Below are 12,241 nucleotides of genomic sequence, written 5' to 3' on the forward strand. Positions count from 1 at the left end.
TTTATTTTCATTGGGGGGGTGATTGTTCAAAATGGAGACCAAATGTTCGTGCCGTCGTGACAGTGTGAAACGGGCACGGGGACGACCGATTCTGGCCCCACAGGGGGCCAGCACGACACTGGAGCAGTTCACGCCGCTCCAGCCTCCCTTTCCGGCGCCAAATGGGTGCCGTGCCAACCTGCGCATGCGTGGGGGACTTCTCCAGCGCGCCAACCCCGACTCAATATGGTGTCTCCGCCAACCAAGGGGCCGGCCGCGTGACAAAGTAGGCCCGGGGAGGGGGGGGGGGGGGGCGCGGAGAGGTTGGCCCGCCGATTGGTGGGCCCCGATCGTGGGCCAGACCCGATCGGAGGCCCCCCCCCCCCGGTGAAGGGGCGGTTTTCCCCACCCAACAGGCCGCCCCCCCCCCCGACCCTTTGTGCAGAGGTCCCGGCGGCAGTGACCAGGGGTGAACGGCGCCTGTGGGACTCTGCCGTATCCGCTCGGCCCATCCGGGCCTGAGAATTCCAGCGGCCCGCGGCCGGCGCCGCTTCAAACGCGCCGGCGCAAGTGGCGCCGATTCTCCGCACCTCAGAGAACCACGCGCCGGCGTCGGGGCATCGTGGCACGGTTGAGGCGATTGTATCGCTTGTATCTCATGCTGCCCCAGAGTACTGAAAACATTTTTTTTCAGAATACCCAATTCATTTTTTCCAATTAAGCGTGGCCAATTCACCTACCCTGCACATCTTTAGGGTAAGACCCACGCAGACACGTGGAGAATATGCAAACTCCACATTGACGACCACCAGGGACCGGGATTGAACCCGGGTCCTTAGCGCCGTGAGGCAGCAGTGCTGACCACTGCGCCACCATGCCGCCCTCCGCCCCAGCGAATTGAAACTGCTGGTGCCCCCTCCAAAACTGATAGCCATTGTACCGTCTGTAATTTTACAGAGCGACATTCACTGTTCTGGGCGTGGAGGTAAAAACCTATTTACATTTTCGAATGATGCGTTAATATTTTGGTGATGCCGCCTCTGGTTTTTGTTTCAATGCTGAGATGTGGCGGGCTCTGGGTTGCCTGGCCTTTGCCCGGCCCCAGGCTAGGGGCCGCTGTCTACTGCAAATGGACAAGTAACTGGTCAGCTTGAGACAGGTGAGGCCTGGGCCCTCAAAATCCAAATTGTACGGCTGCACCAAATTGGTGTGCCAGCCTTGGCTGTGCGGGTAGCGCACGTGCACCTTGAGTCAGAAAGTTGCGGGTTTAAATCCTACTCCCCAGGCTGTCACTTCAGGGCAGTACTGGGGGAGCACTGCACTGCCAATGGATGAGACATTAAATTAAGGCTCTCTCAGTCCTGTCTGATGGATGTAACAGATCCCCGGGCGATAGTATGAGGGAGGGGAGGGTGGGGGGTGGGGTGGGGGGGGGGGGCGACGGGGGGAATGCTGCCCTGTATTCTGGCTAATATTTTATCCCTCAAACTCTGTCAGTAGAGCAGGCGATCTGGATATTTTTTCATCACTGTCTGTGGGATCTTGCTGTGCTTACATTGGCATTTCTTAAATTACGCATTGAAAGTACTCCATCGGCGATTAAGGGCACAGTGACATCCTGAGGTCATGACAGGCTCTCTGACTCGCCCCCAAACCTTCATCTCGACAAATTCCACTGACTCCTCCGCCAGGAGTTAATTCGTTCCTCAACAAAGAAAGAAAAGTCTTTTTTTGGGAGGCATTGTGTGGGAGGCGTACGGCAATGAGAATCAATCCTTCAGATGAGGAAGAATATTGTCCTTCTCACCACCCCCCCTCATATCTTCGGATAACCCGCGTTGTAAGTAGTTGTGAAGGTGTGCAATTTCAGCTTGCGGCCTAGGTGAGAAAGGATGCGTGGTGGAATCTTAAGCTGGAGGAAACAATTCGAAGGCATTCACTTCAAAATATCAGCAGAAATGTGCAGTAAGACTGACAGCATGCTGTCGAGTACATTGTTTTCTTCCATTGTGTTGGTAGTCCTTGGTGAGATACATTGATGGCTGAAGGTGGACAGCACACCATATCTCAATAGTGCAGACATTTGGGCTTCCATCACCGAATCCTTGTTGAAATCTACTCTATATTGACTGATTACTGTATTTGCTCTGGACCTCCTTGAGGGAGAGATATGCATCACTAGACTGCTGTAGATTTAGAGATGCAGTCTTAAAAATACTGGTACTTTCCTGCCTAAACCCATCTTGAGGACCCTGCGTACTCAATAGAGTTCCTGTGGCTGGCAGGGGTTCCATTTGGCCCTCCTCAAACACTAAGCTATCGGAGCCGCATCTGCTCACCCCTTCCTCTTTTCTTTTAAACATAGTGTCCTCCAAGGAAACAAAGGGGTAACGTAAGGCTTCGAAGAGAGGGCCTTGGGCGATGGAATTGGGACACCCGTTGCTTCCCTTGGGGGGGGTGTTACTTCTCAGCAACTGTCCGATGTTTCCCAGTTCGTGTGAGAACTGGAGAGGTTTTCCGTTCCTTGGGTCCTCGGGTTCCCCTGCTGGGTCGTCTATTCTTGCACCAGTCAAGGCGTTTCCACCAGCGCCAGTGCGAGCTGAGGAGCGATCGTGATCTAGCTCTTTTTCAAAGACGCTACCCGGTGAATACTGCAGGCTGCTGTGGTATAGCGAATCATTGGATGAGGTGAGACATCGGTACGATCCACTTTGCTCGCTTCCGGACTGAACGCCACTGCGGCCATAGCTGAAGTAGACTTTACAAGAGTCCACCTCGTAGGCGCTGGGATAGCTGAACCAGAAGTAGCCTTGGTTAGCGAAGCTGGACATGGACGAGTCTCCGATGCTCTTGAAGCCGCTGCTGTCCGACACGTAGTCTTGTTTGATGAAGGATTCGGAATCTTTTATTTCTGAGATCTCAACCGAAGAGATTTCCGTTGCCAGATCCTCGGTGCTGTTGAACGAAGTTGGGAATGTTGTCCCAAGCCATTTCTGCGGAGGCAAGGGAGAAAATAGATGTTCAGCCCAAGAGGAGGTTAAAGTAATAATAATAATATTTAGTGTCACAAGTAGGCTTACATTAACACTGCAATGAAGTTACTGTGAAAAGCCCCTCATCGCTACATCCCGGCGCCTGTTCGGGTACACGGAGGGAGAATTCAGAATGTCCAATTCACCTAACAAGCACGTCTTTCGGGACATGTGGGAGGAAACCGGAGCACCCGGAGGAAACCCACGCAGACACGGGGAGAACGTGCAGACTCTGCACAGACAGTGACCCAAGCCAGGAATCGAACCTGGGACCCTGGCGCTGTGAAGCAACAGTGCTACCCACTGTGCTACTGTGCCATCCACATGCGTACAGTTCAGAAAAGAAAAGGGTAGCCTGCATTTATATAGCACCTTATACTTGACAGCTGCGTTTTGAAGTCACTGTTGGACTGTAGGGAACAATCGATGAGTACACAGCAAGACTCCACAAACAGAGGAGTGCGACAATGACTCGATAGAATAGAATTTCCGCTCTTGGCTCCGATGGTTCTGTTCCAGATCGGTCAACCCGTAAGGTCGGGCCTGATTTTAACTCACTCAAAAACCCACTCAATGACCCAGCGTTAAAATCAGGTCCATGAACTCAGTTTGTCTGTTAAACGATGCCCCCTGATAGGCTGAATGCATTTTCAATGGTTATTCTTGAAAGTACAACTAGTGGACTTGCTGAAAGGAGAAAGTTTTATCCTGGACTGGGTTGTCACTCCTTCCCAATAATTTGCCCATCAGAGTGGTGCAGGCAAGTCCAACATTTGTTGCGTATCCCACATGTCCTCTGAGAAGGAGGCGGTGAGCAACCTTGCTTAATACAACGGAGTGGCTTGCTGGGCCAGTTCAGAGGGAGTTAACAGTCATAGAACATAGAACAATACAGCGCAGTACAGGCCCTTCGGCCCACGATGTTGCACCGAAATAAAAGCCATCTAACCTACACTATGCCATTATCATCCATATGTTTATCCAATAAACTTTTAAATGCCCTCAATGTTGGCGAGTTCACTACTGTAGCAGGTAGGGCCGTTGTGGCTGGATAGGCTGGGGCTTTTTTCCCTGGAGCGTAGGAGGCTTAGAGATGATCTTATAAAATAATGAGGGGCATAGATAAGGTAGCTAGCCGACATCTTTTCCGAAAGGTAGGGGGAGTCTAAAACTAGAGGGCCGAGGTTTAAGGTGGGAAGGGAGAGATACATAAAGGTCTAGCGGGGCAATTTCTTCACAGGTAGGGTGGTGAGTGTCTGGAACGAGCTGCCAGAGGCAGTAGTAGAGGCATTTAGACAGTTATATGGGTAAGATGGGTATAAATGGGCCAAATGCGGGCAATTAGAACTAGCTTAGTGGTAAAAACTGGGCGGCATGGACAAGTTGGGCCGAAGGGCCTGTTTTCATGCTGTAAACCTCTGTGACTCTAAACCGGAATTTAAACGTTTATCTCATTAATGGCGACCATGAAACCAGTGTCGATTGTCATAAAAACCCATCTTGTTCACTAATGCCCTTTACAGAAGGAAATCTGCCGTCCTTACCTGGTCTGGCCTACATGTGACTCCAGACCCACAGCAATATGGTTGACAATGGCCGAGCCAAGTCACTCAGTTCAACAGGCAATTAGGGATGGTTAAAAAATGCTGATCTTGCCAGTGACACACGCATCACAGGAAATAATTTTTTATCACAGTTTGGGGTGGGATTCTCTGGTGTCCCCCAGCTGCGTGTTTCTCGGTGCCGCGCCATTCGCTAAGGGATTCTCTCTTCCCGTCGCTTGTCAATGGGATTTCCCCTATGCTACATTCCAGATGGTGAGATGGGAAGTAACAATTGCAAGTCATCCCTTGTTCCCCCCAGCACCAGGCAATACTGCTTCTGTCAGGTTAATCTCTCTAATCTGGGGAAGTGCTCTTTGTTTTTTAAAATAAATTTAAAGTACCCAATTATTTTTTTCAAATTAAGGGGCAATTTAGCGCGGCCAATCCACCTACCCTGCGCATCTTTGGGTTGTGGGGGTGAGACGCACGCAGACACGGGGAGAATGTGCAAACTCCACACGGACAGTGACCTGGGGCCAGGATCGAACCCGGGTCCTCGGCACCGTGAGGCAGCAGTGCTAACCACTGCGCCACCCTTGGGGAAGTGCTCATGTACGCAAGAGAAAAGCCTTGCTAGTCATCTCGTTAAATTTGTGGCTGCTGTTTGTTGCTTCGAATCCAGTACTTGTACCATATTCTTGCCACAGACCAGACTTGATTCATGTTTTTCTGAATGTTTATGGCGGGGGGGGGGGATTTGGGGGAGAGGACAGAGGGTGGGGTAGGGGTTGGAGGGTAGGGCGTGAGGGACGAGGTAGGGGAGGGGAAGAAGAAAACTGGGAAGCTTGTTGAGAACGTATGAATCGATATCAGAGGTCTCTGGAGAAATAGTCCAAAGGTTTCAAGGGGTTTGCCAAATATAACTGGCGATTGTGAAAAATTCAGTTCCAATTATTTGCTGCGTCCATACTTGACTCAGCCAATGGGCAGGAGACTGAGCTTCCCACTAATGCGGGCTCCGGAAGGGGTTCTCAGAAATGTGCCCCTACATCCCTCGCCCCGCATCTTGATGCCCATCAACTGCGCCTTGATCTGGTGCCACGCAGGGGCAAGTTTCACATTAAAAGAGAAATAAGAATGAGTAGGTCTGTTTAACAGGAGGCCTTGTGGTGCAGTGGGTTGGCATTCCTGTCTCTGAGCTGGACGATCCGGGTTCGATTCCCACCCCAGGACTTGATGGCCAAGGGAGGTGCCTTCATAACATGGCCAATGCAGATGTCAACCTGCGATCCTTGCAGACACGTAACTGGCTGGTGGTAAGAGCGGGAGAGACTCCTGGTCAGCCACGCATGATGTGGAGCGACGAGCGACCTGTACCGAGAATTACTAGCAATGGAAACTAGGTGCGGGAAGAGGATTGGAACACATATTTCACTGTGCAACTGATTCCTGCACATTAAAAAGATGCTTGCACACGGAAATTGCAGGGGCTCTGTGGAATTTTTATAACATGAAAGGCAGGACCTCATAAACAAAAGTGCTTGGGACCCCCCTGGTGCATGCTGCCTGTGGCAGAGAATCTAAGGAACCTAGCAAGCACAATGACCTTTTCTTGCTCGTATCATTTTCTCGTAAAATGCACCGCTTCGTCAAAAGAGGATTGCACTTTGGTTGAAAGCTATGAATGTTCCAGAGGCGTTTGTGGTTTTTGCCATCATTGCAGTGAAGTAGCCCTGTGAGGTGAATCCAGGGGCTGGGAGGGACATCACCAGTGCGTCAAGTGTCAATGAAGGCAACATTGAGAGTGACAAATGGGTACAAATGGAGAACGAAGCGTGTTTCGTTCTGCTTTCCACTTCGTACAGTGTCTGACTGACGGATGTCACAACTGGTAGCTAATTAACTGACAAACTCGCAGAGGAAGGAAACAGAACTGATCTAACCTCAGAGCCAGGTCTGTCGTTTTCAAAATTTTTTAATAAAAGAACCCCCCACGGCTCACGTGACTTTGCATAGATTTGAAATGGAACCACAAAAGAAGAAAAAAAAACATACTTATTAATATTTTGAAGATATGCTTCATCTCCAAGCCCATCAAACTCATATTTCCTTTCTGAAACAAATGTGGTTTTAATCGACTAACGTCTCACAGTATAACAATGACTCAATTTGCTGCTCAATCAGCACACTCATTTCGAAAGGTCAGAGTAAGATTTCAGTTAAATCTTTATCCGGCCTTCCTCTATAGGCTTCTTCGCAGGGAAAGAGGCAGAATGTGTCTTGCCTCAGCTGGGGTAGACGTGGCTCTCTATTCCCCCCCCCCCCCCCTCACACCCACCCGCCCAACAAATATTATATTTCTGAAGAAGGTAAAAGCAAATTCCTGCCGATCATAGAATCATAGAATTTACATTGCAGTAGGACGCCATTCGGCCCATCGAGCCTGCATCGGCCCTTGGAAAGAGCACCCTTCTTAAGCCCACACCTATCCCCGTAACCCAGTAACCCCACCTATCCTTTTAGTTTTGGACACTAAGGGCAATTTATCATGGCAAATCCACCTAACCTGCACATCTTTGGACTGTGGGAGGAAATCGGAGCATCCGGAGGAAGCCCACGCAGACACGGGGAGAACGTGCAGACTCCACGCAGCCAGTGACCCAAGCCGGGAATTGACCCTGGAGCTGTGCAGCAACTGTGCTAACCACTGTGCTACGATGCTGGAATCTGAAACCGAAGCAGGAAATGCTGGACAATCTCCGCGGGTCTGACAGCATCTGTGCAGAGAGAAGAGAGGTAACGTTTCGAGTCTGGGTGACTTTTATTTTTTCAATGCTCTCAAAACTTTGACAAAGAGTCATCCAGACTGGAAACATCAGCTCCCTTCTCTCTCCACAGATGCTGTCGGACCTGCTAAGATTGTCCAGTATTTTCTGCGTCGGTGACATTTTTCAACCTTGGTTCAGAGGTGGGTATGGTGCTGCCTGATGTGTTGGGTGTTCTGGATCACATACAGGTCACCAACACTCGAAGTAGTGCAACACTATTTTCTTGAAAGGTTAACTATTTAAACATACTTGAACTGTGGGTAAATACGATACTAGCTTTAACTAAAGACCTTTGCCTTGTCCTAACCAGTTGATGCACTCAGCACATGGTGAATGTCTGTGTTGCAGGCTGTGAGCTCTGTGCTCCTAGCTAGCTGCTACTTGAATGAGCGGGACCCACCAAGGTCTGTAGAGTAAGGGGTTGCTGATGCAATAATGATGTCAGATGACGTGACTGAGAAATAAGAGAGATCTTAAAGAGAGCAGACGCTCCAACCTCTTGTGGAGGCCCAAATGTGTAAGTACTTGCTGTGAATAAATAGTTCTGGTTAAAAAGACAATGGACTCAAGGTGCATACATTTGGGAGACTAAACCAACCCCCAAGACCCCTGCCTGAACCCTTACCACGCAACAAACATTGCCACAGCACCAGGAAGGGAATCGACGGAACTGTGAAAGGAAAATCATGATTGGCCAATTTATTGGAGTTCTTTGATGGGGGTCACATGTGACAGAGGGCAGCACGGTGGCACGGTGGTTAGCACTGCAGCCTCACAGCGCCAGGGATCCGGGTCCAATTCCAGCCTTGGTGATGTATGAAGTCTGCACGTTCTCCCTGTGTGTGCGTGGGTTTCCTCCGGATGCTACAGTTTCCCCCCACAGTCCAAAGATGTGCAAGTTAGGTGGATTGACCATGCTAAATTATCCCACAGTGTTCGAAAGATTAGGTGGGGTTTCTGGGTTATGGGGACCCTGTGGGAGTATGGGGACTCCTTCATAGGGTCAGTGCAGACTCGATGGGCCGAATGTACTTAGATTTCCCAGAAGGCTTTTGATAAGGTGCCACATAAAATATTATTACGCAAGATAAGAGCTCATGGGTGGAGGGATAGCACGGATAGAAGATTGGAACAGGAAACAGAGAGTAGGTATAATTGGGTCATTTTCTGGTTGGCAGGATGTACGAGTGGTGTGCCACAAGGGCCTCAACTTTTCACAATTTTTATAAATGACTTGGATGAAGAGACTGAAGGGGTGATTGTGAAATTTGCTGATGCCACAAAGATAGGTGGGAAAGTAAATCATGAAGCAGACGTAAGGGGGCTACAAGGGGACATAGACAGGTGAAGTGAGGGGGCAAAGATCTGGCGAAGGAAGTACAATGTGGGAAAATGTGAAATGATCCATTTTGACAGGAAGAATAGAAAAGAAACTTATAATAATAAGAATAATCTTTATTGTCACAAGTAGGCTTACATTGTTACACTGCAATGAAGCTAATGTGAAAAGCCCCTAGTCGCCAACTCCGGCGCCTGTTCAGGTACACAGAGGGAGAATTCAGAATGTCCAAATTACCTAACAAGCACGTCTTTCGGGATTTGTGGGAGGAAACCGGAGCGCCCGGAGGAAACCCACGCAGACACGGGGAGAACGTGCAGACTCCGCACAGACAGTGACCCAAGCCGGGAATCGAACCTGGGACCCCAGAGCTGTGAAGCAGCAGTGCTATCCACTGTGCTACCGTGCTGCCCTTATTCATTGAATATCATAGGATTCTTACAGTGCAGAAGGAGGCCATTTGGCCCATCGAGCCTGTACCGACCCTCTGAAAGACCTATCTAGGCCGGCTTCCCTGCCCTATCTCACTCAAGGGCAATTTAGCATGGCCAATCCACATAACCTGCACATTTTTGGACTGTGGGAGGAAGCCGGAGCACCCAGAGGAAACCCACGCGGACACGGGGAGAATGTACAACCTCCACACAATCACCCAAGGCTGGAATTAGAACATAGAACATAGAACATTACAGCGCAGTACAGGTCCTTCGGCCCTCGATGTTGCGCCGACCTGTGAAACCACTCTAAAGCCCATCTACACTATTCCCTTATCGTCCATATGTCTATCCAATGACCATTTGAATGCCCTTAGTGTTGGAAAGTCCACTACTGTTGCAGGCAGGGCATTCCATGCCCTTACTACTCTCTGAGTAAAGAACCTACCTCTGACATCTGTCCTATATCTATCTCCCCTCAATTTAAAGCTATGTCCCCTCATGCTAGACATCACCATCTGAGGAAAAAGGCTCTCCCTGTCCACCCTATCCAATCCTCTGATCATCTTGTATGCCTCAATTAGGTCACCTCTTAACCTTCTTCTCTCTAACGAAAACAGCCTCAAGTCCCTCAGCCTTTCCTCATAAGATCTTCCCTCCATACCAGGCAACATTCTGGTAAATCTCCTCTGCACCCTTTCCAATGCTTCCACATCCTTCCTATAATGCGGTGATCAGAATTGCACGCAATACTCCAAATGCGGCCGCACCAGAGTTTTGTATAGCTGCAACATGACCTCATGGCTCCTAAACTCAATCCCTCTACCAATAAAAGCTAACACACCGTACACCATCTTAACAACCCTCTCAACCTGGGTGGCAACGTTCAGGGATCTATGTACATGGACACCGAGATCTCTCTGCTCATCCACACTGCCAAGAATCTTACCATTAGCCCAGTACTCTGTCTTCCTGTTATTCCTTCCAAAATGAATCACCTTACACTTTTCTGCATTAAACTCCATTTGCCACCTCTCAGCCCAGCTCTGCAGCTTATCTATGTCCCTCTGTAACTTGTAACATCCTTCTGCACTGTCCACAACTCCACCGACTTTGGTGTCATCTGCAAATTTACTCACCCATCCTTCTACACCGTCCTCCAGGTCATTTATAAACATGACAAACAGCAGTGGCCCCAAAACAGATCCTTGTGGTACACCACTAGTAACTGGACTCCAGTCTGAACATTTCCCATCAACCACCACCCTTTGTCGTCTTCCAGCTAGCCAATTTCTGATCCAAACTGCTAAATGACCCTGACAACCATGCCTCCGTATTTTCTGCAGTAGACTACTGTGGGGAACCTTATCAAACACTTTACTGAAATCCATATACACCACATCAACTGCTTTACCCTCATCCACCTGTTACGTCACCTTCTCAAATAACTCAATAAGGTTTGTGAGGCACGACCTACCCTTCACAAAACCGTGTTGACTATCTCTAATCAAATTATTCCTTTCCAGATGATTATGCATCCTATCTCTTATAAACCTTTCCAAGATTTTGCCCACAACAGAAGTAAGGCTCACTGGTCTATAGTTACCAGGGTTGTCTCTACTCCCCTTCTTGAACAAGGGGACAACATTTGCTATCCTCCAGTCTTCTGGCACTATTCCTGTAGACAAAGATGACTTAAAGATCAAAGCCAAAGGCAATTTTCTCCCTAGCTTCCCAGAGAATCCTAGGATAAATCCCATCTGGCCCTGGGGACTTATCTATTTTCACACTTTCCAGAATTGCTAACACCTCTCCCTTATGAACCTCAAGCCCTTCTAGTCTAGTAGCCTGAATCTCAGTATTCTCCTCGACAACATTGTCTTTTTCCTGTGTGAAAACTGCCGAAAAATATTCATTTCGCACCTCTCCTACCTCCTCGGACTCCACGCACAACTTCCCACTACTGTCCTTAACTGGCCCTACTCTTACCCTAGTCGTTCGTTTATTCCTGACATATCTATAGAATTGAACCCGGGTCCCTGGTGCTGTGGGGTAGCAGTGCTAACCACTGTGCCATCCTATAACATGCAAACGGTGAGAGTTTGCAGAGCTCTGAGATTAAGAAAGATCTGGGTGGGGTGTCCTCGAGCATGAATTAGGGCAATAATCTCCAGAGACACCCTGAAGACTTACCTCAAGAAATGCAACATAGACATCAACGCCTGGGAGACCCTTGCCCAGAAGAGGCCTACTGATCTAAGGATCACAATTCTTCCAGGACACCCGATGGCAAGAGGAGGCCTGGAAAAGGAGCTTGAGAAAGGAATACCAGGGACCGTGAGTCCATGGATCAATCCTACCTCCCGGAAACACCTGCCAAGTGTGCAGTCAAAGATAAGGCTCCAGGGGACATCAGCCTGGCAAGGACCCACAGAACCCCTGGCCGAGTGACATGGAGTTTCTTAGGTGGACAGTCATACCCGTTAGAGAATGATCGCTGAAGAAGAGTGCATGAATCGCAGAAAGCTAGTATCCAGATGCAGCAAGTAATTAGGAAAGCTATCGTTTATTGGGAAGGGGGAGGACTTGATTACAAAGGTAGGGCGGTTATGCTTCAGCTGTACAGGGCATTAGGTAGACCACATCTGGAATACTGTGTACAGCATTGGTCTCCCTCTTTAAGGAAAGATGTAAATGAATTTGAAGAAATTAAGAGAAAGTCTACGAGGCTAAATCAAAGAATGGGTGGGTTGTCTTCTGAGGAACGGTTGGAGAGGTTAGAAGAGTAAGAGGAGCCTTGATTCAAACCTCTAAGAATGGCAGATTTCCTTCCCTAAAAAACGCTAGTCAACCTGATGGGTTTTTAAATAACAAATGCACAGTCACCATTACTGAGACTAGCTTTTAATTCCATGGGGCGTGATTCTCCCAGCCCCGACGCCGGCGCGCAATTCTCTGAAGTGCGGAGAATCGGCGCCATTTCCGCTGGCGCGTTTGGGCGCGGCGCCGGTCGCGGGCCGCTGTACGAGACTGGACCGCCGATTCTCCGGTCCGGATGGGCTGAGCGGCCGCGCAGAAAAAGCAA

The 12,241-nt window shown here is 49.2% G+C and overlaps 1 protein-coding gene across 1 annotated transcript in view; it reads right to left on the reverse strand.

Moving 5' to 3' along the window:
• Nucleotides 1–408: 408 nt before the first annotated feature.
• LOC140403737 (interleukin-2 receptor subunit beta-like) overlaps nucleotides 409–12,241 on the reverse strand; it is a 109,721-nt gene continuing 97,888 nt past the window's right edge. Inside the window, exon 11 of the mRNA XM_072491898.1 lies at nucleotides 409–2,972. Coding sequence (XP_072347999.1) covers nucleotides 2,100–2,972 — 873 coding nt within the window. The 3' untranslated portion in view covers nucleotides 409–2,099. The remainder of the gene's footprint in view (nucleotides 2,973–12,241) is intronic.

The sequence above is a fragment of the Scyliorhinus torazame genome, chromosome 29 (assembly GCF_047496885.1).
Source record: "Scyliorhinus torazame isolate Kashiwa2021f chromosome 29, sScyTor2.1, whole genome shotgun sequence".
NCBI classification, from domain to species: Eukaryota; Metazoa; Chordata; class Chondrichthyes; order Carcharhiniformes; family Scyliorhinidae; genus Scyliorhinus; species Scyliorhinus torazame.